The 27,997-nt window shown below is 33.9% G+C and overlaps 1 protein-coding gene across 6 annotated transcripts; it reads right to left on the bottom strand.

The window, feature by feature from the left end:
* Positions 1-456: 456 nt before the first annotated feature.
* Positions 457-27,249, bottom strand: LOC133534079 (neuronal synaptobrevin-like). 6 transcript variants are annotated; one of them, XR_009801975.1, is made up of 8 exons: positions 26,836-27,249; positions 10,386-10,506; positions 9,607-9,685; positions 9,387-9,466; positions 9,037-9,088; positions 8,859-8,962; positions 6,029-6,065; positions 457-3,737 (listed from the first exon to the last, which is right to left on the bottom strand). XR_009801975.1 is itself a non-coding variant. In XM_061873188.1 (7 exons), coding segments are annotated over exons 1-6 (342 nt in total). In that variant the 5' UTR covers positions 26,838-27,249; the 3' UTR covers positions 457-3,734; positions 6,029-6,057. The 6 variants fall into 6 exon arrangements, 2 of the variants coding, with proteins under 2 accessions (XP_061729172.1, XP_061729165.1); XR_009801977.1 differs by having other exon boundaries at positions 457-3,734; XR_009801976.1 differs by having other exon boundaries at positions 8,922-8,962.
* Positions 27,250-27,997: the final 748 nt, after the last annotated feature.

Here is a 27,997-nt window from a genome sequence, read left to right as displayed (position 1 = left end):
TTCTTTGTTTATAATTCCAAATTAATGCGATCATTATCAAGGGGTTAGTATCTTATTGATATATATGATCTTGCGTTGCGCTCGTAAATAATTACTCCTTTATAATGTAGTGTTGTTAACAGTCAAGTCTTTAATGCAAATAAATTAGTTATTTAGGTCATTAAAGCTTCATTGTGTTATTTAAATTGCAGCATATATTCCCAAGGAAAGACTTATTAATATGACAATCTGATTACAGATATTTTTGCTTGTTGTATTTTAAATTCGTACTTATATGTATAAGTAGGTTCAGGTAAACGAAATCTTACCCTTGTCCCCAAATGGAGGCGCTATATGATGATATGATGCATAAATTATAGGTACCTACGGGTCCCCGAGCCTCTGTTTTTAAGTAGGTTATGTTCCATCTGTGGTTTGGGGTTGATTGAAATAAGAGGCACAATAATAATATTCTAATATAATTAATGTTGATTTATTTAAGCAATAATAATACATAGGTACAGAACTTATTATGCTATGTATACACGGTGAATTACAATATGTAAATATTTACCAAATATTTGCTTGATATCTGTTAAGATTATGTTTGATTTTTTAACGTTTAACAGTTATTAATAACACGTTTATAGATACATTTTTATAAGAAATAAGTTTTAATTACTCATTCTCATAAAAGAAAGATAAATGATGTTATTTTTCCTTAATAAAATTTCGTTAAGATATTCAATATTTGTTAACAATGTTAACATAAGTATCTAGATATAACGATTCAAGATAAATTGCAAATTAGGTACCTATTGTCAGTCAAAGCGAATTCTGTGCCAATATAGCACATAACGACAGTTTAGGAGTGCCACCATAAATGTTAAATTCATATGACGATTGTAGTAGCGAATCCACATTTAGTCGCTTTAATGTCGCTGCAGAGTTAGCTTAGACGGACTTTAGATATAGGCAATATAAAAACCGATATTAAGATATAAATATTTTAAAACTGATGTCACTAAACATTAAACATAATTTTATAAACATAATTTTTGGGTAATATATTCTTACGACATTTCCATTAAAACAGATTAATCATCAAAAGTATTTAATATTTAAAAATGTAAGATACATAATAAAGTAGGTACCTACATGTCTAAAAGGTAGCATTTTTTACCCTTTAATCAATATTTTAAATAACTTAGTGTCTAAACTAGTCTCATCACATATTGAAATTGAATATAAATCCACTTATCATGAATGAAACCTGTTGTTTGCTCAAACCTCTTAACCTTCACGAATCGAAATGTTCAAAATAATTAGTTAAATTTAAATTACGTTACATGATATTTCAGTATAATTTCACACACATACTTTCATGGCTACCACCAGTGCGAGCGTAAATATCAAATGCCAACTCGTGGTAGTGGTAGCCGTGTTGGACAATACATAAATCTACCTCTCTGTCTCTGAACGTTCATCCGAAATATAATATGGGGAATAACAAAAGAATAAAATGGAGAAAAATCGAAGTTTTGTACCTATTCTCATGATTAGTGGTTTTATATAATTTTACACTATGCGTTTTGAGTCTTCTCACAATTAAATTAGCTGTGGTCATATTCGAAGCAAAAATAAATAGGTTAGTTAATGATGAACCGTTATTAGCTACCCTGAAACTTGCTCATTTTAATAATAAATATGACCCTAAATATTTCCATAAAATAAGTTGTATCGTTCTCGAGAACGTTCTCATATGACCATAAATAATGTAGGAATACCCAACACCAGTGAAGATAATCTTTATTTTCTGACTTATTGCAGCATCTTAGTGCAAATACATGTCAACAGTTTTCGGTTCGAACCTTTTCACTAATGGAATATTCTTATTTTAAAGTATAAATCTATTTATAACATATATCTGGTGTATTTTTTACCTTACCTTACAGTGATTTTTATAACTTCCATTTTCGAATTATTATTAAGATCACCCATCTATCAAATATAAATTAAGTTAAGATTTTTGTATTTTTATAACTCGTTAATCAATGCTTAGAGGTATATAATTTGACTGATATAACTGGTACTGGATGTATTTGTACAAAAATATTTCGAAAATGGAGGTCAGTAAGTAGTTGTAACAATTTCAGTAGGCTATCAATACTATACCTAAAAACGACTCAACACGACGTGCATATGCATATCTATTCTTGTACAGTTTTTTCTATGGCCCGTTTATGCCCGTCTCAATTCTTATGGCTCAGAAGAATGAGACCAGCACAAACCCTGCGTATTTTAATACATGTAAGAGAAACACTGGCGCGATATTGGGTCAACCCATTATCCCTAGTAGAACGACATCGATCCTAGGATTGACACAATACTGAGGCCTCTATACCCGGCCACAATAGTGTCTAAATCTAAAAACTAATTCATTGTTACCCATACATGGCTTATTATAAATTTATTTCTGGAACTCGACTTAATTTACTAATGACTGGTTTCAATCCAACACTGGCCAATTTCCCCTATGGATAAACATTTGTCCTTATTAACTTTTACTCGTTTTAGCCTATGTGTGGTTACAATAAAAACACCTAATTATAGTAAAACTTTTTACACTTTCTAACTACAAAGCTGTTTTTACATACAATAGGTACACACAGAAAAAGATATAAGATACATATCTGTTACAACATGTGGTTATGTATAATTATTTAAAAAATATTGGCCAGTCACGATTACAAGAGATCGTAGGAATGAACATTATTTTTTTAATCTAATTCTATTTATTACAAACAACAACATGAATATTATAAATTTTCGTTTCAATTAGAAATCACCGCCAATAAGTATATTAAGTTACGTACTTAGTTTAAACAGCTACAACATGTAGACTGACTAGTACTAGGCGAATAAGCAAACCATTCTTAGTCGATCGTTATTCACACCCATTAAGTTACCCAAATCAAAAGTTTAATATATTTGCGTACATAGAAGCAGTAAAATGATTCTAAAATGTTATTTGTTTAAGTACTATTTTTCTGACTAGATACTTAGTTTTAAAAGAACGTGGACCAGAACGACAATGTCAGCTGCGGATATTCTACGTGAGATCAATATCCATATATTCAACATTTTAAAAGTTTACGAAATTCCATACTTACAAGATAGAAACATATCCATATAGGCGTTTTATCAAAGAGCAACAGTTAAATTATTCGAAATTGAAAATACAAATTCATAAACATCGGTAAAAAATGATTACTTAAGAAACTTGGTCCGAATCAAAAGAAAATTAAGGTCTAAAATTTTTAAAAATTCCCTTATGTCGATCTCATTGATATTTTATGTTGGAAAATGGAGATATGGTCGTTTTCAATAAGCTTTAGGTTGTGTATAGCGTTTAGCAAATTACAGTTGTTATTCTAAGATAAACATTTTAATAACGAAAATTCATCTAAAAATACTTTTCTTAAAGTCATGACAGTTGATAATGATGTGAAGAAAATACAGTTTTCTAAACTCTTTACTTTAGGCCCGCTGCACACTAAGGGAACGTGAATACGAATAGAGACTGGACCTAAGTTAACACCGCACCTGAGTGTACGGTGGGCCTGGTAGAATAAATAGTTTTATGTAGGAAATATTGATATTGGGTAGGTACATCGAAGACGGTGCTGATTGAACTCGAGGACAGGTAAAAAAAATTTGAAATTAGGCTGTACGTGATGGAATTCAGTAGAGAGCTTCTGAAAAGAAAAATATATAATTAAGTAATAGTTATATACAGAGTTACTACAGTAACTGTACAAATACTAAAAAATAATTACTAGCTTAAATCTAAAATAGGCCTTTGAGGCATTGTACCAGGATGCTCGCGGCATTTCTTCGTTATATACATATAATTAAATAATATGGAGATAGTTAAAAAAGGTATTGTGTTGTTTCTAGTAATTGTAGTTAAACTATAGTCGCTTCGCTGCAAAGCGCTACGCCGTAGCCATGCAGTATCTTCAGTATATTCAGATCACATCAAAAACATTTTCATGTAAAATGTAGCCAAAACGAGACCATAAGGCTCGCCCCGTCAAAAATATATCAGATCTCTTGTCGAGCCAAGCTTCTAACTCTACAAGCCCTAACTTCACAAACTCTACTCCTTAGGCAAAAAATATGGCTTGGCCATTTCGCTGTCGTCACATGGGCGTAAGGTGAAATAGTACATTACTATAGAGGACGGGAAACGAAGGGTTGCAGGCCAAGTACATATAGACGGCCGAGCGTAGCGTAGCCGGCAACCCCGTTTCCCGCCGAGATTTGTATAGTGCTTTTCTCAAACTTGCAATAAAAATTATTTAAAAAAAGGATGATGATGATGATGATGATTGTTTCATGTCCTAATGTGATAGGTTATTCAGTGCGTGGGGTATTGAAGGGGAACAAAAATGTAATTATTTTGGCGCTACCACGTACGCCATTACGCTTTTTTCTTTCTTATTCTTTTTTTTTCTTTTTTGTTGTTACCGAAAGGGGAACGAAAATTTGATTATTTTTACGCTACGACGCACGGTTTAGGAGATACAGCCCTATAAAGATTTCTGCATGACTGAAAAAAATAAAACTTTTTGGGGCTGTATCTCTTAAACCGTGCGTCGTAGCGCAAAAATAATGAAATTTTTGGTCTTCTTTGAATCCCTGAAATAATATTTAACAAACACAAAAAAGAAAAAAAAAAACACAAAAAAGACAAAAAAATGAAGAAATGCATACTGGCAGAATTTTGCTTATAGGTTTTTTATAGTTGAATGCCAAGAGGTGCCATTATTTGACTTTAAAAAACAAAAGAAGGTTGCCTTACAGGCCTGGGTGTGTAAGGCTGTATGAAATTCCTTTACATATCATCATCACTCATCGCACCTGATATGTAGTATTTCGGGACCTAATTTGAAGTAAGTCATGTCAACATTTCATTACAAGTTTGAGAAAAATTTATTAATTATTAATTATTCTTTACTTCTTATAGTAACGAAACGAGCTTGTAGAGTTAGAAGCTTGGCTCTACAAGAGATCTGATATCTTTTTGACAGGGCAAGCCTTATGGTCTCGTCTTGGCTACATTTTACATGAAAATGTTTTTGATGGGAATTTATTTCTTTTTGTAAATCGCTTATGACATTCTTCCATCCCCTAATTTAAAGGGTTGGGGGTTTACTATTAAAAATCCTAAAATATTCCCCGTATAAATATAATTTTTTTTTAATTGAATTTTTCTGTTGTTTGTGTACTAATACTATCCTACATACCAAATTTCAGCTTCCTAGGACATCAGGAAGTACCCTAAAGGTTTTGATGATCATCAGTGAGTGAGTGAGTCAGTGACGAAATCGGGGTTTTTAGATATGAATAAACTCGAAAGTATGAGAGCTATGCAATTGAATTTCTTTAAGTTTAATAAGTCTACTATTGACATTATATTCCGAGAATTTTGTTTATCTGGTATGATCCAAAAAAGTTATGAGGGTTCAAATAGACGGCGAAGAGAAAAGGTAGGTAGTGCCCTTGCGCTTCGCTTTGCTCGTCTTGGCAGGGGCACTACCGTGCCCCCAGATATATTCAGTATCTTGATGTAATGGGAAATTTTCCAACACGTTTGACATGCGCCTTAGATGTCTTGCTTTGTAACTTACAGGCCAATTCGAATTTCGGATTCAAACGGATATTGGAATCATATCTGTTAGCTGTCATTCGCGGGCGTCTCGTTCGTACGGATACACGGACAAGTCAGGGCGAAATGATCGCATGAATGACACCTAAGAGGACTCAAAGGACTTGAGTCTTAACTTAACCAACACTAATATGTTCAGGTAGATAGGTATAAAGGTTAATTTAATAAGATACATTAGCTAACAATTTATACTACTACGACATAGCTGCTGTTAAAGTGTTTATAACTACATTACTGTAGAATAGAGGCGCAAAATTAAGGAATTCATTTTGTACAAATGTACAGACTCTGCATAATTAGGACTTAGGTACTTACCTCAGCCATCTTTCCTCCGTACCCGAAGTTTACAGACCTAGAAAAAGAGTTCAAGTTAGGTTATCGTTCATCTCAGCCACGCTAATAATGATAATGTATAGAAAGACAAATTGTCGGTGTTTCACGATACATAGATGGATAATGTTGGTGCATTTGATTGACATTGACACCACAAACTCACGATGAAAATTTACAATAGGTACAAGATTATGGCTTTCTAAAGTATTCAGATACGCAGTAAAAATATATCCTCAATTTGATGTACCACTTAAATCTTAAGTGTCAAACTTATGTATTATTAAATTTGATTATTGTTACAAAAGCATATAGTCGGGGTACAACTTGGGAAAAGCATTGCATTCTTGGAGAGAAGAATAAAGCAATTGGTTTTATTAGTAAACATTATTTCTTAGAAGTTTTTTTATATATGTATACGAAATATAGAGCAGTATCAGAGGCAACAACAAATATCGCAAAATAAAGCACGCGTCGTTTACTATTCAAATTCATCCCATATCATTAATTCTTAAAATGCTTCAAAAATATATGTAACAAAGTTTGTTGTGTTAATTAGGTGCACTGAAATAAATATAAAGGCAAAAATTGAATGCTCTGGCATTTTATGCTATTTTTCTCTTTACATATGTTTTCTTGTACGTTGAATTAAGAGGGAAGAATAGCTTTGCGTTCCTAGCGAAATAACGGTATTTTTTCTATGAAATTCCATTTCGGGAGAAAACGTTTTCCACTAACTAAATCTTAACAAATCACTTTGATTTTGATGTCGATCGCTTCAGCATATTATATTCTAGGTTTATAGGATTCAGTCCTACAAAAAGTTTTTTTTTGTTTTACAAATTATAAAAATAAAGGAAATTTATAAACCTAGTTTTTTATTGCGTCAATTACATACTATAAAAAAGCGGCCAAGTGCGAGTCGGACTCGCGCATGAAGGGTTCCGTACCACTTATGACGTATTAAAAAAAATCTACTTACTAGATCTCGTTCAACATTTTACCACTTAGGACACACATTTTACCACTTTGGAAGTGTCTCTCGCGCAAACTATTCAGTTTAGAAAAAAATGATATTAGAAACCTCAATATCATTTTTGAAGACCTATCCGTAGATACCCCACACGTATGGGTTTGATGAAAAAAAAAATTATTTTTTATTTTATGACTTATTAAAAAAACTACTTACTAGATCTCGTTCAAACCAATTTTCGGTGGAAGTTTGCATAGTAATGTATATGATATATTTTTTTTAGATTTTTCTTTCTGTTATTTTAGAAGTTACGGGGGGGGGGGGGGGGGGGGGGGGGACACACATTTTTTCACTTTGGAAGTGTCTCTCGCGCAAACTATTCAGTTTAGAAAAAAAATATATTAGAAACTTAAATATCATTTTTGAAGACCTATCCCTAGATACCCCACACGTATGGGTTTGATGAAAAAAAATTTTTTTTTAATTTTTATGACGTATTAAAAAAAAACTACTTACTAGATCTCGTTCGAACCAATTTTCGGTGGAAGTTTGCATGGCAATGTATATCATATATTTTTTTTAGATTTTTCATTCTGTTATTTTAGAAGTTACGGGGGGGGGGGGGGGGGACGACACACTTTTTACCACTTTGGAAGTGTCTCTCGCGCAAACTATTCAGTTTAGAAAAAAATGATATTAGAAACCTCAATATCATTTTTAAAGACCTATCCATAGATACCCCACACGTATGGGTTTGATGAAAAAAGATTTTTTGAGTTTCAGTTCTAAGTATGGGGAACCCCCAAAATTTATTGTTTTTTTTCTATTTTTGTGTAAACATCATAATGCGGTTCATAGGATACATCTACTTACCAAGTTTGAACAGTATAGCTTTTATAGTTTCGGAAAAAAGTGGCTGTGACAGAATCGGACAGACAGACGGACATGACGAATCTATAAGGGTTCCGTTTTTTGCCATTTGGCTACGGAACCCTAAAAAGCGGCCAAGTGCGAGTCGGACTCGCCCATGAAGGGTTCCGTACCATTTATGACGTATTAAAAAAAACTACTTGCTAGATCTCATTCAAACCAATTTTCGGTGGAAGTTTGCATGGTAATGTAAATCATATATATTTTTTAATTTTATCATTCTCTTATTTTAGAAGTTACAGGGGTGGGGGGGGGGGGGGGGACACATTTTACCACATTGGAAATGTCTCTCGCGCAAACTATTCAGCTTAGAAAAAAATTGATAGTAGAAACCTCAATATCATTTTTGAAGACCTATCCATAGATACCCCACACGTATGGGTTTGATGAAAAAAAAAATTGAGTTTCAGTTCTAAGTATGGGAAGCCCCCAAAATTGATTGTTTTTTTTTCTATTTTTCTGTGAAAATCTTAATGCGGTTCACAGAATACATCTACTTACCAAGCTTCAACAGTACAGTTCTTATAGTTTCGGAAAAAAGTGGCTGTGACATACGGACGGACAGACAGACAGACAGACATGACGAATCCATAAGGGTTCCGTTTTTTGCCATTTGGCTACGGAACCCTAAAAATCATGGAGAATGGAAAATATTTAGAAGTGGAAAAACGTTTTTTTTCCTTTTTTATGGTCGATCACGTGGTATATACTTCCCTCTTAAGTGTGACCTTTCGTATTAATAATAAACGATGTGTGTACCTGCCCCACAACATAAATTTGAATAGCAAACTAACCATGTAATAGAAGATATCGAAATGACATTACACATTATTCGTCAGAAACATGTTTTACGAAATGACACACAGATAAAGCCAACATCATCAATTCAACAACGACAAGACGCCTACTTACCAAACTAGGCTTAGTTTTAACGCAATAAAATAACGTTATACTATAAACATTATAATAAGTTACTTCTAAATGAAACTGCTCCAAAGTTGTTCACACACAGTTGGCTGAAAATGTTGAAAAATTAAGATTAGTCTAATACAGTGAGGTGCCGTAGAGTCGGGGTTGGCAGGGAACTTACCAATGATCAGAGCCAGGATGACGATTCCGATCACAGCCGCGATTATCATCATCTGAAAGCAAAGTTATCATGCTTAAACAAACTAACAAATGCCATCAGTTATTAACTAATAATCAAATCAACTGGATTCCAACATTTCGGGACCAAAAACGTCACTGTTGACAGCTGACAAATCATATCCACAACCGTTTCATAACAAGAAATTATAAAGTGAATCGGGCTTGTGCTATTTCAAAAGTACTGCTTCAATCTAGTACTTGCAGTAGTCAAGTAGGTGTTTAATTTGTTAGTATTACATATGCGTAACTATTAGTTTTGTATTGGACATATACATAAATATGCATATTTACCTTTAAATTCTGCAACCAGAATTTGCTTTTCAGCTTCCCGGCCTGTTGCTCAAACTGTGATGCGCCATGCTGGAGTGCGTCTGAAGTTTAACACCAAACTGAGTTTAGTAAGAAGAAATATTGTATCAGGCAATTCATAATTGGGTACTTATGTAAAAAATCAACTTAGTATATTAAGAATGAAAATAATAATAATCTCCATTATAAGTTTGTCTATTACCTGCTCTATCATCAAGCTCCGAGAGCTTGGAATCGCGCTCCAGCACCTTTTCGACATTTGTTTTCATGATGTCCACCACCTACAATGATTAAATTAATTTTAAACAGGTCTAACAAAACAGTTAACAAACTAATTATGAAACCTCCCATAATAGTTAGGTACTATAGTTGAACATTTGATGCAACCGGTCCTAAATACCTAAGCTGTAGTAAACACGAAGCATTTAAGAACATCGTAAACACATCTAAGATACATTTATAACAGAGTTCAAAATTTCAAAAAGAAGAGGTTCTCAATTCTGTGTTTATTTCCGTTTTTTTTTTTTATGGTTTTAGATTTAAGATTTTTTTGAAAGTATATACGTCAAAATCTAGTTCTCGTCAGACCTAATAGGAATATATATATAATTATGATATTATAGTGTAGGTATGCTAACAACATGGCATGCCCTGTTTGTATATAAATAACGCATAACTTTAGTAACGCGTTTTTCAAACTCTGAAATTAGTCAATATACGACAAGTTTTGAAAACGGCGTACATATAAATAATTTACTATTAAGTACTTACATATTGGCGTACGGTAGTAAGGTACTTAGGTAGCGACGGGTAAATGGGACACCTTACTGATAAATAACTCTTTCATAAACAAACAATAAAGTCGTTTCATATGTAATACCGTCCATCTATGTTCGTCCTAGTAATATTTTTAAAATATGTCGACTCTAACATTGGGTGGAATAAGTAGCTTTTATAGTATTAAATAAGTTTATGAATTACCTCGTCAACTTGTGCCTGTGTCTGCTGGAGGCGACGTTGCGCGGCGATCTGCTGGGGCGTCTTGGGCCCGCCCACGGGCATGTCGCCGTCGCCGGCAGGCGCCAGTCCGCCCTCGGTCGCCCTGTAATATACACCATACATAACTATATACTATCTCGATTATTGACAAGCCTTTATTCACGAAGTATGTCGATTATGAGCTCGTATAACTTGACCCGGAGAATCTGAGAAAAGTCAGAGGTTGTAATTATACTGGGTCGCTTGTGTCAAGTTTATTAAGTTATAATGGTTTGCAGTTATTACATGTAGTTAGTTTGAGTTGAGTATTTAGTAGAATATAATTAACATTATTAACACTAAGCAATCTTTTCTTACAAGCTAGAGATGCGACGCACAAAACCGGTAAACCTCTGTCAGATAAACTAATAAAATAGGTATCTACATATCTATTAGTTACCTAATAGATAAGAATTGTTAAGAAATAATTTAAGACCTACATCTTTTGAGAATTTATATTAAGTATTTGCATTATATCGTTGTATATAATTTAATTTTAATAAGATATTAAACCAATTTAATGCTTTTACTATTGAGTTCTACCTATTTGGATTTACAATGAGAGAGAGGCTTTTGTGTGTGACTTAACGCTTCATAAACGCCGATGTGCTTATTAAAATATAACATTATTACATAATTATCATAATTTACTCAAAATGACTGATTTTTTTAATGATTTTATGATGAATGATTTATTTAATGATCACATAAAGCTTCCTTTTGACGATCGGTCTGGCCTAGAGGGTAGTGAAACTGCCTATGAAGCCGATGGTCCTGGGTTCGAGTCCCGGTAAGGGCATTTATTTGTGTAATGAGCACAGATATTTGTATATTGTATATATCGTTGTCAGAGTACCCACAACACAAGCCTTCTTGGCTTAACGTGGGATTTAGTCCATTTGTGTATGAATGTCCCTATAATACTTATTTATTTTTTTGTGACTAGGACATCACAAAATTGCACTTCTACGGCCTAAACTTCTTAACTAAATTCGAGGCATCAAAGTACTCTTTCGTAATCTTTAAATAATAAGCATGTTTAAACTGTTCAAAGTGGCCATCTCATTTCTAAACTTTCCCAGTAAATATCAGATATATTTTTTTGGCCTTAATTTACTAAGCAATTAATATTACCTCACTTCTTCGATATATTTTTCTGCCATAAACAAACAGTTAATCAACAAAAAGATGTTCAAATAGTCGTAGTACCAGTAAAATAATCCAATTATTTACTCTGCCATGGAACAACCCGGTCGATCTTATTAGGTATACGAGTAAGATATGAGATTTGTACATATATTTATTATTCAAATAATTGTTTGTTTCTAACCTACTTCGATAGGTACCTAATCTCCTAAGTTTTATGTGAATGTAACGAGTTTCTACTTTGGTAAAATCTGTAAAACCATCACATAAAGCTTTTTTAGTGGAAGAAAATAAAAGCTCCGTTGAGATCATTGGCGAGAACAGAACCCTGATATAGTTAAGATAAGATTACAAATCTCGGGAGGGACACACATCGATCCAATTTTAGTATGTAACTAAGAATCGCCGCCTCGAAGACTTTATCAAACTTATTTATTTATATTAGAAACTCAAGGACTTTAAAAGTGGAATCTTGAGCGTTGCGAGCGTTTCTAGGCACGAGGGTTAAACAATTTTTCCAGATAAGTTTTCATCACACCAACGCGAGGAAAATACTAACTGTACTCATACTCATTTATTCATAATATTCTTATAATATTACATATCAAAATCAGAAAATGAAGTATTATCACCACATAAAAATGTATATCTATAATTGAAATTACAATAAATATTATGTTAATATTATCAAAAATATCATGTGTGTAATTGGTTATAGTATGGTATTAAAATTTAACATTATTGCATTTGTCAATGTCAAATAGTTGCACTACAGTATACAAAGTCTTATCAAAAAGCCATTTTTTAAGTTTGCTAATAAACATATTGGTACTATCTGGGCCGATCAACTTTTTTTTGTATAAACGCGTCCCGTTTACTTCTAAAATATTAAACACTACTTTTTATTACATAAAATATATAATTACATGTTAATTATTAAATCAGATCTATTGTTTTGTGTTTGCCTTAGTTTTATAAAGCAAACTTTTTCCATTTTTATAGAAAATTTCTCGTGACTCGGGTGACGAAATTTTTGTTTCATACAAAATCTCACTGTCCCCCAGGCATACTGACTTGCTATTATTGGAAATTCTGAAAAATAATTCCATTACGACTTCCTATATTTCGAGCTTTTTAAAAACAAATAAGTAACTTTTATCTAAATTCTTATTAACGCGCACGATATATATAATGTAAGTGTACAAAATATTTTTTCAAAACTATGTCCCCCAGGCGTTAAGATAACACGAGTCGGCTGAGTCACAGGATAGATTGTTTTGCTATGTGCGTGTGAGAGGGACTATGAACGGCTCAGCCAATAAGAGCTGGATCTAAGTATCGCTTCATGGCGCCTGCGTTTGCTTTAGGTTCATACTGGCTCAGCCATTTCGTCCGTGACTCGCGAGGTGGCAGCGTGTGTTTATTGTGTGTCGGCTGAGTGACATTAGAATTCCGGTAAGTATATATCTTTCACATCTAATTTGTATCTTAGTTAAGTTCCTTTTAAGTCTGAAATGCTCAGTGTATATGTTTTTATTGTAATTTAAATAGTTTTGCGACAAAAACAACAAAATAGTCTTAAAATGTCTCTTTAGTCACAGTCCCTTTAGTCACGAAAATCGTGACTCTGAAGACTTTTTACGTGACTTAAGAGACATTTTTAGGTTGATTAACCTTAAATCCTTATATAATACGTTAAATTTAATCCTGATAATTATTGCTTCAGTTGCTACAATAGTACTACTAAGCGCAATATTTTTTTTGGTATCAGCAACCTCAAATTTCATAGTTTTTATGGATGTATCGCGTTCGCGAATGTTAATAGATAATGTGAACCTGACACTATAATATTCGATTTAAATAACCAAAATACAATACGATCCCCACATTTTTACTTTATTATCACATTTATTATATTTTTAAAGCAAAGGCACATCGTCTTTACCTATTTTAAAAGTCGCGTCGGTTCGTTTGTTTCAGTAGCAATGCCACTTACAGCGACAGAAAGACAAAAAAGCCATAAAGATAAACTTAAACTTGACCCTGAAAAGTATGAAAATTACAAAAATAATCAACGAGCAAATGATCACGCAAAAAGAGACTTGTCAATGATTTAACGACACAAGAAAGATACAAATGCACGAGTAATTTGGAAACTTAGCCAGCAAAATTTAAGACGGAATGACACCCCTCCAAGCTCTCCGACGATGATGGAGCCTAATGCCCCTCAGCCAGAAAATATAGAGCCTATGAAAATGCTTCTGAAATCGACAGTCCCCAAAGCACAACCAGAAAGAAAGGAGGTCGCAAACAAACAAGACGAGATCGATTTATATTATTGCGGGAAAATTTACAATTACCTACGGTGAGAAATAGAGCAGCTGAAAACCTTTAAGAATGTAAAATTGAACCTTCACAATTCAAAAGCTTTAGACAAGCTATCGACAATTTGCAGCACACTGAAGCGGTTGTGGTTGCGTACTTTAGTGAAAATTATAGCTGCAAACTTCTTCTTCTTCTACTTGCCTGCGGCTATATGGGCACATATGGATCCAGTGTTAAAGGACATCCGTAGTTCTCATCCAGATATTACAACCATAGATCTCTATATTGACGGTCCCTTCAGTTAGTATCGTCAAAAACAAAACTTTTACCCCAGCTCTTCCACGACTTTTGAACACGGGTTTCTTGCTATGTCCTGGTCTTACTTTGAGGCTGGGCATGGTAAAGGGCCAGCCGATGGAATAGGTAGATACCTAAAAAGGTCAGCTGAGGAGTTGGCAGCTTGGGGTGCAGACATTTTAAACAGTAAGCAATTTCACGATGGTCTAAAAGATATAAACAAGATTAAACTCTACGAAATTTTATCACTGACACTGACAAGACACTGCAAAAATAGCCGATAATAAACATTTACAACCGTTGTAGGAAAATTAAAATACAGGAACCTTAGCTGTTTCTGCAGTAGAGGTTTTTGTGAATGTCTTTCTCCTAAAAATTATGAACCACTTAGACCTGTAACTAAGAATGTAAAGGAGAAGAAGCAGAAGAAAAAGAAGTCAAACAATTTTAATGAAAGTAGACTTAGCTCCGACGATGATGAGGTATTAAGTAATTACAGGATTTCACGGCAAAGGTCCCCTTTTAAAGAGATTGACTTACTGGAACTGACAAAAGCCCACAACAAGAACTGGTATGATACCGTTTATTCTGAAACTTCCGATGACGATGAACATACACGTTCAAAACCTAATTCATCAGCAAATGCAACGGGTAAAGAAAATCGAGGAATGCAGCGTGGAGACTTCCCATTAGTAAATGTAAGTTCTAGCAAAGGGAAAACTTTTAAATATGTCTGTATTGTCGATGAGCTGCACGATGACGGTGATATAAGAGTCACGTTTTTACGTTATGTTAAAAATAAAAGTACTTTTGTTTTAGACAAAACTGATATTGCTGTTATAGACTATACAGACATAGTTACAATTTTGGATAAGCCGAACATTACTATTAAACGATGCGTACAATATTACATTTTCAAAGAGAATGTGGAAGTTACGAAATAATGAGCATTTCTTCAGGCATGATTCGTTGCTCAAGCATTTTACGATAGCGAATGACGAAGCTCTTACTATTATGATTCTAAATTCGAATTACGCTTAATCTACTCGCCATCGTAAAATACATATAATACTTTAATTAAAGAATATTGTTTGATTTTTTGTTGATCTCACGAGCTAGAGTAGTAATACAAGTTATAATATATAAGATTTATGTAATATAATGTGTTTTTTGTAACCCATCTAGACATCTAGTAATCATAAGTTGATTCCAAATCTTCAAGGTTAGTGTAATTGTGTCTCTTGAGTCACATGTTTTGTCTCTTCGCTTACAGTGTTGTCCCCCTAAATTGCAACAGATTACCGGCATTTAAACGGTTCATAAGAAACATTCATTGACATAATATACAAATAATGTTTCGCTTAGAACTCTGTTAAGTACTGTCACTAAACTTGTTTAGTTATATTGAGTGCATACTGAGTTACGTAAAAAAATATTCACATCAAACTACCCATGTGACTCAAGAGACAATAACAACCCCAATATTACGAAATTGAGACTGACTTTTGTACTTTTTATTTTGTAACCGTGTTCATTACTAATTACTTTCAGTAATAAAGGAATGAATTTTTAAATTACATGTAGTTTCCATATCTAAATCGAGAAATCTGTATCTGTGACTCAGTAGACGTTTTACGTGAGTATGTTATCAAATATATGTTTAATTTCCATCAAAACACAAGAACGAGCGATGCTCGAGATATATTTGCAATCTTTGGAAGTATTATTATCAATATTAAATAATATTGTGAGGAAAAACAAAACTTTATTTTTTTGCAAAAAAAGTTTATTCGATACAAGAAATAGTTGATCCGCCCATCTAATATTTTGATGTCATTCGACAGCGCATTATAAATTTTTGGACTTAAGACATGCATGGTCTTTGAAGACTTCCTTAGTCTGTGGGGTGCTGGGAGCAGTCGTTCCTTGCTTCCTAAATGGGTGCGTGTGAGTTTGTTGGTAGCAAAAGTGTGTTTGTGGGTGTGTACGTGTTTAGCTATCGTGAATATGAATTGTGCGGGTAATGTGAGTATATTTATGTCTGCGAATAGATGTTTAGCTTCTGATGTACCTGGTGCAGCTCTAGCTATTATTCTTAGGGCACGTTTCTATAGTACAAAAACTCGATGCTACTCTGCCGCTGTGCCCCAAAGCTCAAAATTTTCATAAAATTACTTTTTCTTGCATGTGAATAAAATGCAACGTTTGATTTTGAACAAACAAGCAAGAGAAAAAAAATTGGTATATAAAATGTACATTCATCATGTATAATAATTATATGAAAATCAGATCAAGTTATATTCCATGAGCAGTGTTTATCAAAAATGAGAATAAAATATATGAATCGGTCGGTGTATAGTATACTAGAATAATCGATGAATTGTTGTCGCCGAAATGTTTGTCGGCAAAACAAGGGTACTTATCAGATTCAGTCACTTATTTATTAAAGTAATGTAATACATTCACAAGCGAATGACACTCAAAGACAACTCCGGTTTCAAAAGACCGCTTTGAACGAGATGTATAACAGGCTTCAAAGCTTTGTTCGACATCAATGTACATTACTATAGAGGCCGGGAAACGTAGGGTTGCAGGCCAATTAGATATTTATACGGCTGAGCGTAGCGAAGCCGGATAGAGATACGCGGCCGGTAACTAGGGATTGCAATCCGGTCCGGCGGATCCGGTAATCCGGCCGGATCCGGCACTTTTCAGGAGCTACCGGATCCGGTAAAAATCACCGGATCCGGACCGGATCCGGTAAAATAAAAAAGACGCCTAAATACAGCACGCGCTGTGCGTTTTAGGTGAGGATAACGCGACGGATGAGAGATATAAAGTTGGATAGAACAAAAAACTAGTGAAGAAGTTTAAATATAGTGAGATAAAAATATATTTATTATGACGATAACTGGGAACAGGAGAGAATTTCTTCTTCTTTCATGTTGTTGGCATGATATGACGTTTACATAAATACTGTAATAGAAGGAAAAATTAAAGGATGGAGATGCCATGGAAGGCATTTGTAATTTATGCTAGAGAGAAGGTTAATGTTAAGGTTAATGTGTCATAATTAGGGATTGCAAACCGGATTGATTTTCATTCCGGCCGGATCCGGCCGGATTTTGGCCATGATCCGGCCGGATCCGGCCGGACCGGATCCGGATTGGTATAGGGATATTAAAGTTAATTAAGTGACATATTTTTCTAGTTTTTTGCGTAATACGTATTCCTAAATCTATAATTTGAAGTTAATAAATAAATTCTTAAAAATAAAATAGAACTTAGTAGTAAAAAGTGTTACAATGTCAATATCACTTTAAAAACAAAATATGAAATCGGTTTTTTATTATATTTAACCATTCACAAGTACTCAAATTTTCGATTATATTTATGAATTTGAGTAGTTTACAAAGCCTGATGATGGGATTTGGGGTGGGAAATGGAAGTCCTTGAAAGGACAAGTTTTCCTAACTGTTCTTTGATTGAATTCTTTGTAACGTTGACATCCATTCTAGTAACAAAAGAAGATATATATTTTACTTTTAACCAAAGTGATATTAAATGCGCTACAATATTATCTTGCTCTCATTTTTTTGTGCGTGAAAGTAGTAGAATGTATGATTTTAAAAAATGTTGTTTAGGGATAGAAGGGCAAATTATAGGGAACGAAATACGACACAGCGGAAAGGGACTCTCTAAGAAAAGTTACATGGATCAAGTAAAGAATTGGCTAGACGTCATGTACGTACGAAGATGTAGGAAATTGCATAAAATTGGTTGAAATTGTGAAGACAAAAGATTCTTTCTTAAATTTGAATAGAAAAGAATCTACTAAAGATTATCAATTTACATATATATGATGAGCTCAACTCAAGTCGGTTGAGTACTGCCGACTTAATCCTGTTCATTTGTTTAGTTTTAATCTTCTATCACAACATTATGACACATTAACCTTAACATTAACCTTCTCTCTAGCATAAATTACAAATGCCTTCCATGGCATCTCCATCCTTTAATTTTTCCTTCTATTACAGTATTTATGTAAACGTCATATCATGCCAACAACATGAAAGAAGAAGAAATTCTCTCCTGTTCCCAGTTATCGTCATAATAAATATATTTTTATCTCACTATATTTAAACTTCTTCACTAGTTTTTTGTTCTATCCAACTTTATATCTCTCATCCGTCGCGTTATCCTCACCTAAAACGCACAGCGCGTGCTGTATTTAGGCGTCTTTTTTATTTTACCGGATCCGGTCCGGATCCGGTGATTTTTACCGGATCCGGTAGCTCCTGAAAAGTGCCGGATCCGGCCGGATTACCGGATCCGCCGGACCGGATTGCAATCCCTAGTCATAATGTTGTGATAGAAGATTAAAACTAAACAAATGAACAGGATTAAGTCGGCAGTACTCAACCGACTTGAGTTGAGCTCATCATATATATGTAAATTGATAATCTTTAGTAGATTCTTTTCTATTCAAATTTAAGAAAGAATCTTTTGTCTTCACAATTTCAACCAATTTTATGCAATTTCCTACATCTTCGTACGTACATGACGTCTAGCCAATTCTTTACTTGATCCATGTAACTTTTCTTAGAGAGTCCCTTTCCGCTGTGTCGTATTTCGTTCCCTATAATTTGCCCTTCTATCCCTAAACAACATTTTTTTAAATCATACATTCTACTACTTTCACGCACAAAAAAATGAGAGCAAGATAATATTGTAGCGCATTTAATATCACTTTGGTTAAAAGTAAAATATATATCTTCTTTTGTTACTAGAATGGATGTCAACGTTACAAAGAATTCAATCAAAGAACAGTTAGGAAAACTTGTCCTTTCAAGGACTTCCATTTCCCACCCCAAATCCCATCATCAGGCTTTGTAAACTACTCAAATTCATAAATATAATCGAAAATTTGAGTACTTGTGAATGGTTAAATATAATAAAAAACCGATTTCATATTTTGTTTTTAAAGTGATATTGACATTGTAACACTTTTTACTACTAAGTTCTATTTTATTTTTAAGAATTTATTTATTAACTTCAAATTATAGATTTAGGAATACGTATTACGCAAAAAACTAGAAAAATATGTCACTTAATTAACTTTAATATCCCTATACCAATCCGGATCCGGTCCGGCCGGATCCGGCCGGATCATGGCCAAAATCCGGCCGGATCCGGCCGGATTGAAAATCAATCCGGTTTGCAATCCCTACCGGTAACCCCGTTTCTCGCCGGGATATGTATAGTGCTTTTCTCAAATTTGCAATTAAAACAAAAAATTGTAGTCAATTTGTTTTATGGCGACCTACTCGGCTCGCCACTCTACCAGCGGTGTACAACCTTACGCGCGTAAGTCCGCGCGCCTGCGCGATGCGCCACCGCCGTTCCTTAGCAACGAATATGCACAACAAATCACCATACCAAGCTAACTGAAGCGAGTTAATGGTCGGATGCCAAAACGTTGTGTCACAATTTGACGTTAAAAAACAAAAGAAGGTTGCTTTATAGTCCTAGGTGTGTAAGGCAGTATGAAATTCCTTTACATATCATCTTCACTCATCGCACATGATATGTAGTATTTCTGGACCTAATTTGACGTAAGTCATGTCATCATTTCATAGCAAGTTTGAGAAAAAACTTTTTGCAGCACATCAGATATACCGAAGCGGCCGAGGTGCTCAATAATATCTGAATACGCGCTCTAACGTCTTTACAATAGAGGCGTGATGACAGCTATACTTATACTTTGTTTTTATCAACTGCGTAACGACATAGACCCGGAGCCCGACTCAGATTTAACAACTTGTTTTGTAGTGTCTTATATTTTGATACGACCTTGTTGATCGCTCACGCTGTTTGGTGCATGCGAAATTAAGTGAAAGTCGCGCGTGATATACGCGCCATTGATTATTTTTCTTTGTGTACTGCAGAATTTTAGTTATACAAGGTGCCCGTGAGCATTGCGAGAAATTTTAACGGTGCATTCCTGATGGCAACAGAAGCAAAAAAATATATATGACTTTTTGTGAAATTCGACAAAAAATTGTTTTTTCTTTTTTTCCCCTTTTTTGAACACTCCTGTACATAAAACATGATGCCCCCACAGTCAAATTCATTGTCGAGTTTTGTGGGGCTACGATTTTATTTAAGATTTTATACTATGTAAATAAATAAATAAATAAATATTATTGGACATTATTACACAAATTGACTAAGTAAGCTCAATAAGGCTTGTGTTGAGGGTACTTAGAGAACGATATATATATAATATATAAATATTTATAAATACTTAAATACATAGAAAACACCCATGACTCAGGAACAAATATCCATGCTCATCACACGAATAAATGCCCTTACCAGGATTTGAACCCGGGACCATCAAGCTTCGTAGGCAGGGTCACTACCCTAGGCCAAACCGGTCGTCAATGTGTTTTATTAAATAAAACAATAAAAAATAACCAAGACGATTGTCAACTGTTAACTTAGCATCGACCTCCGGCTTGTTTCATGGACAAACTTTTATGATTTCTTGCTGTGATTCAGAGTGTTTGATTCGAAAATATCATTTACTTGTAGGCAGTTTAAAACAGTTAATAAGAATAATTCGTATAGTTTTGTAAATTGGTTCAGCCCTTTTTGAGTTTTGGTTTTAGAAGCTTGGCTCTACATGAGAACTTTTTTACAGTCCGAGCCTTATGGTTTCATCTTGGCAACATTTTACATGAAAATGTTTTGGGTGGGATTTTTTGTAAGGTGCTTAAAGGCAATCTTTCATCTCCTTATTTAAAGAGTGGGAAGTGATTACCTAAGAATCCTGAAATACGTATTTTATTATTTATAACAAGGAGTCCCTATTTTCAGACCTCTAGCATCAAAGTTTGCGGAAATCTCATATAAACTTTTATCCCCTATAGCGGTCTTGGGGGAGAAAAGTTCCAAGTATTAGATTTTTTATTGTTTTGTGTACTAACACTAGCTTACATAACTAATTTTAGCTTTCTAGGACTTCAGAAAGTACCCCAATAGTACACTACACACATGTAATACACTGAATATGTTTTTATACAAATTGAATCATTATTTACAATAAGTAATACCTATATTCGACGCCCTCAATATAATTACATTATACACGTGTAGCAAGTCTCTAACAGCTTCATCATCGAGTGGGAGCTAAATTATCATAATAATTTTAATTTAGTCCTCCTACACAGAGCTTGGAGCTGTAATGTCTGAAAATAAGAGATTAAAGTTATTTCAAAGTCAAATTGAACCTACAGCTTTTTTCTGGCCTGTTATAAGTATATTATCAAACGTTACTTTATATGTAGGTATGTGCCTATAATCTGGATGAATTTTGTATTTATATCTTAAGAAAATACCACGAACACTTTAATGTTGATTTATTGTACCTACTATAAATAATAAAACACTTAGATGCCCATTATCCCAAGTACCACCCCCGCATAAAATGTACTTCTAACAACCCCCAGCGCTTCCAGTTATCGTAACAAAGGATGTAAGTATTTTTATTACTTTATACTGTACAAATTGTAAATAGCCTCCCACGCGCCGTGAAATATCAAAGTTTATTCAGATAGGATCTCACAGTAGCTTAGCACGTGCGCTTCAAATGGTATTTACTCCAAGGTCCTGACAATTAACCATGCTCCGTAGGTATGTTTTACAAATGTCAAAATAAATATACCTACGGATGCTTTGATAACAATGTTTTATGACGTGAACGTAAAGGCATTTCGGTCATTAGAATTGGGAGTTATTTTTGTTAAAGGCAAGTAATTTTAGTCAAAGGCTAGACGTCATTAAGTCGAAAAAAAATTAAACACATTTTTTTTCCAATGACTTTATTTCATGCAGGCATTATCAAAATAATTTCACATAAAAAGACATATTTATAGAGACAGTATTTGGAACACAAACTTAATACCATATAGGTATGTGTACATATAATACACACAACAAAATTTTAATAATTATACAGAGACACAAAAGAAATCTATTTAATCTATAGGCAGGTAATTTGTCCTCGCGTTGATGCTTTTCCACAAGCCTCTGCCCGCCAATTATTCCCCCATTTCTGCGTCATCACGTCTCGTCTAGCGACCTTGTACTTATTGTCATTCGTTCGCCGACGAAACATAGCAATGGGTTATCAAATATCTATATCTATAAAAATAATCCGTTTTGAATATTTATATAGGTATACCTACATATAGGGCACATTTTACTATTGAGTAAAACTACTATGTAAAGTAAGATTACATCTGTACCGGTCAGTTTTCAAAATCGTGAATATAGTTATATATATGTATTTTGTTTTAAAGTCATGGCAAAATAAATAAGTTTTTTCTGATGGCATGTATACGGTTGCAGTTCAATACGGGTATGTATATTTGTAATTTTTATATTTCGCGTGCTTTACAACGTTAGCCGCTGGACCTATTTTATCATAGAAACGGTGGCGTAACTGTTCCAGTTCCTACCCTTCGAGGGTAGTAGCAATTACTGTGTGTTCTGTGTACTCAAACCTTCGTAAGCCCTCTGTGCCGCCATGTAGTTACGCCACATAAATTCTTACTACATTGATTTCAATAGTGGGAAATAAAAGCGATATAATAAAGAGATACATTTTTTGATATAAATAATCGGTATATTTTTGCTTTTTTAATTTAAAGAAAACTTTCTAAGCATTTCCCTACCAGCTAGCTTTGGCACCAAAGTAAAATTTTCTAAAGTAGGTGCAGATAAATGTTATTAGGTCTGTCTGCAATATAACCGATGACTTTACTATAGACGACATCTGTAAACTTCGCGAACGTCATGCGACTCATGTGGGTCTTATCTTATTATATAAATCGCAAGTAGGTAGGATGTAATTTAACTAACCTGGATAAAATATTCGAATGTACATACTTAACATTCGATTTTCGATTGTTTCATTAATTACGAGTACTAGGTATTTAGTGGTTAAAAATGATGAAAAAAGTAATTTAAACTGCTTTCTTTCCGTATTAAGTTTCATAATAATATTATACATATTATAGGTATTTAAAATACTTGCAGTTATCGCCTGTGTAACTTTCTTATAAAATTTCTTTAATATGGTTATTGGCATATTGCGTTACAGTATGTCATTTTCTCAAGTCTAATAGGCCACGATGGTCGGCTCTTTATTGATTGTCACCATGCCTGTCACGTTCTAACAAGTGTGTATAAGTACGAAAGTGACGAGCATAGTGACAAGCAATAAAAATGGAACCATGCTGCCACTGCAGAAATATTTAGGTACAAACTTAGGTATATAATATTATAACTCAAATATATAAGTTGTTTTTTTAAAGTCCGTTAATTTCAACGGTGCATTCCTGAGCTTAAATTAAGTAATTTTTTTTAAAGTAACCGACATACTAATGAACTGCATTTTGGAGATAATAAATGATCTATTTTTATCTGATAAGGTCCCCTAAGTGAGCAGGGCAAGTGATAAAAATGGAACCAATGTTGCCACCGTAGTACCTAAAATTAAAACTCCATAAGTATACCTATTTTTTTTAAATAGGCTTAATGCCTTTCTTAACATATTAGGCGACAGTAAAACTATGATGCTACAAAACTTAATACAGTCGGGTAGCTGCACCAGGTTCAATCGATACGTTTACGTAGTCGATTAACCCCTATTTTTCCGACCCTTATCGATCTTCATTTGCATATTAATCTGTATTCAGTGGCATTGGCCCATAAACTACAATTGCACTTTTCATTATTGGAAAAGTATTTGCTGTGTTAATAACTTTATGGAACTACTTGTGAATATATGATATATAAGGTGCTTACAAATTAGTTCTCGATATTTGAAAAGATAGTACTTTACATTAAAACAATTAACTTAAAATGTAAATTTCCTTTTCGAAGACCTCTCACTTATAAACTTCTTTATAATAGTTACGTTCGCAGCAGATTGGAATTTGCTTCTGTGGTTTGGAATCCTTTCTTTAATGTCCATAAGACTCGAATTGAAAGACTCCAGAAAAAGTTCATTAAAGCACTGGAATTTCGAGTGGGTCGTAACTATGTAAATTACGCTTCCTTGGCTACACATCATAATATCCAGCCACTTTCACTTAGACGGTCCTGTGCAGATTTAGTATTTTTATTCAAAATTATTAATAATATTGTAGATGCCCCCGACTTATTACATAAAATTGGTTTCCGTGTCCCCCGTAGAAATGAACGTAGTTGTCGCAGTAAGGAATTATTTAGCATTTCTAACAGCAGAACGAAATACGCACAGCATTCATATATTGGGCGCGCATGTAGGCAGTACAATGAAAAATGTATGGACGCAGATTTGTTTTGCAATTCATTAGGCCTCTTTAAAAGAGCAGTATATTCTTTTCTAAAATAACGGTTAAAAGTTGCAGCAACCTGATAATAGGTACCTGTGATTTAAGTATTTTCTCAGTTCTCTACATATATATATATATATATATTTTATATACATTTACGCTTTTGTTATGTACGCTATAAGTTTACATTATTATTATTTTTTCAATTGTACATCCAAATTTAAAATTAGGAAACTATAGGTCTATAACGAAATCAATGCATAGCTATTAGCTAAGTTGCTCATATGTTCTCAATAAATTAAAAAAAAAATTAAAAAACTTTTCATGAGTTTTTATTTGTTTTTAAATACTGAACAAAAAAAAATGAATCTATCTGAAAATAATCATCATGTGCTTTTAACTTACAAGACGTTTAACACTTTCTGCCATGTCAACAATTGTTTGTCTTTAATGTCATAATCAATGTGTCATTTGATTTATCAACGTGAAGTGGCAGGAAAGTGTTAGGTAAAAGAAGTTCTAGAAGCTGTTCAATGAGGTCTCATTGAAGTATCTCATTAACAGGATGTTTCACGTAGAAAATTTGTTTTCTAATTTTCTCCAAAAAACATCATGAAACCTATAATATTTTTTTATTTTATATTCTCCAGGAGCCGAGTACTATCATAATGTATATACTAATATTACTAATTAGTTGGCGTCTATTAGATCTTCAAATCAAGTGACTCATATAGGGGAGAGTTGGCTATATCGTACTGCTGGTTAAATCGTACCACTTATAGTTTTCCCACTAAACAACTTAGTTTATTTACACATAATGCACCAAACAGTGCTCTAATGGAATTAAGCTCAATAATCTAATCAGATATGGCATATGACTACCATCGAACAAAAGAGAGAAGAAATATGTTTTTCGTTGGACTTGATCTAACTTTTAATGTGTATTTGTAATATCATAACTTATGGTCAAGATAAGTTAAGTTAAAAATACCAAATTAAAAGTATATTACTATAAATATAAACGGGTTTATTGTGTAGGTGTTAAAAATTGTCTAGTTTTTATACTTTGGTTATTATACTGATTATTTAATAAAAATAGCTAGTCGTTTAATTCGTACTATAGCATACTGGCATAGGTACGATTTAAACGTCCAAGTATTTTTGAGTCGTGTAAGTATGATTTCGGATTCCCGTAATAAATATTTGTTATTCAAACCTAAAATAAGCAATAAACTTGCAAAACGTTTCATAGATACAATTTTATTATGGGTGGTACGATTTAACTAACTGGTCGGGTAAATCGTACCGATGGCAGTGCTTCCGAAGAAATGCATTTTGATTTTGTTAATTTAATCTCAGAATGCTCATTTTCATAATGAATGTAGCCAAGTAACTGAACTTTTATATGCACAGTAAAACATATTTGTAACTACCTCCAAAAACAAAATATCTAAGTTTATGTAAAAACTGGTACGATATATCCGACTCTCCCCTAATATCGATCGAACTTAACTTCAATAAGTTCGTTTGATCGTCTAATAAGTATGTTGAAATAAATTAATTAAAATAACGAATTATTGTTTTACCTAAGTAGGCATAAGGTTGCACCTTATGGATGCCGAGGTTCCACTACCTAATCTCAAAAATTAAAAAAGAATTATCCCTATAAAGTAAATAGCCATTAGATATGAAACGAGTTGGAAACGTGTGTTCGGTTAATGGAGCTGATTTGGCACGCGAGCTCACTTAGCCTCACTTGACGGTGCTCGGACTGTTGCTAGGCTTTGGGCACACTTCCAACAGCTGGCAGTTTGGCAGCCAACTGTTTGCATTGTTCAACTTGTTTGCAAATAAAGGCCTGCTTCATTTTAAAATGAAAGATGGTTTATAAATTCCTATGATAGTTAAGATAAAAAATATAATATATAAGGACTTTTCCGAAATTATAGGTGGGTCTTATTGTTTTTGTTTTATATTGGCTATGGCTATGAAAATGCTTATTTCTATGTACAATAGCCTTGCATCTAGAAAATTAGATTCAAAGAGTCTTTACACTTTCCTTGTCAATTCCACAATACGAGTTGCAGGTGGGATATAAAAAACCAAGGTGTTATTTAGCATTATTAAAGTACCAAGCAAAAGAACCACGTTTGATTTGTGTAAACTGCACTGAAAATTTCAATATTAACTATATATCTATGTTTGATTTAGTGTGTCAGTTAATAAGTGTTACTCACATTTTGCCTGTTTCCGATACTTTTTAGACGAAAACTCCTTCAACGGCGACGCTGTTATTGATTGTTCACTCTGTTCCAGCCAACGATGTGAATTCACCGATAAATTTTAATTATGCGCCGATACCGTGTCGTCACGACCGACCACCAAATGATAGATTTTATGAATGGAAACCTCGCACTAGATTTTCCTACTAATGTATCGGGCACTGTTCTATTTTTAGTAGTCAGTTTAACCGGCCATAGAGAGCCTTAATCGCAGTAAATGATATCCGTTGAACACATAAAACTATCGACGTACAAATACCCGCTTGTTACAGCGGTACTCTTATATAAAATGCGAATTTTCCGAAAATATATTTAGAAGAGAAACCTTCCGCGGCCAGGTTTCTCGATTTGTATGGAAGAGGGCGCGTTAGTTCGCCGTAATATTGAAAGCGTTATCTAAAAATATCGTCCCTTTACAGGTCATTTTAATATTGGACCCTAAACACACCGAAAAGAGCTTAAATTCGTTTAACTTAATCTTCGCTTGTGTGGAGGGTCAATGTGGTCGTGTGAGTGGTGTTTTCGCGCCTGCGCCCTGGGGGTTTCGTCAGCGCTAACAAAAATCAATTCGGTCCGTACGTGGGTGTTACGTAATGAGACATGTTCGTGTCGCCGAGTCTGCCTACTAACAATTGGTATTAATTAGAATGAACTTGTTATTGTTAAATATAAGTTGGAGTTGTGATATCACCAATCCAGACGCCTTTGAAGATGGATAAGATGATAACTGCAACTTAAGTAATTATAAAAGGGTTTAACACAGACGCGCGTTTCTATGAAAAATATTTCACTGGGCCTTCGTTAGAGTGGTTTAGTCATACGCGTGGGTTTATGGGGTTCTGCAGTCTAAAAAGCGAAAATGGAACCTTTACAATGTAGATTTAGAAATATGTTGTAGAGACCAAGCTTTAATTTATGACAACCTATCTGGCCTAGTGGCTAGTGACCCTTTTTTTTTGACGGAGTGGAAATGCGTTTACGCACGGTGTGTGGGACTCGCCGCTCCTTTCCCCTCTCCTGGTAAGAGAGGGGGGAGAATTTGGCTTTACCCACTAAACCCACTCCGGCGTTTCACCCTCTTTGCCGTGAGGGCGCATTGAGATCGATGACATTCCAC

Source organism: Cydia pomonella, chromosome 2 (assembly GCF_033807575.1).
Source record: "Cydia pomonella isolate Wapato2018A chromosome 2, ilCydPomo1, whole genome shotgun sequence".
Lineage (NCBI taxonomy): Eukaryota > Metazoa > Arthropoda > Insecta > Lepidoptera > Tortricidae > Cydia > Cydia pomonella.
This window is presented reverse-complemented; position numbering and strand designations above follow the sequence as displayed.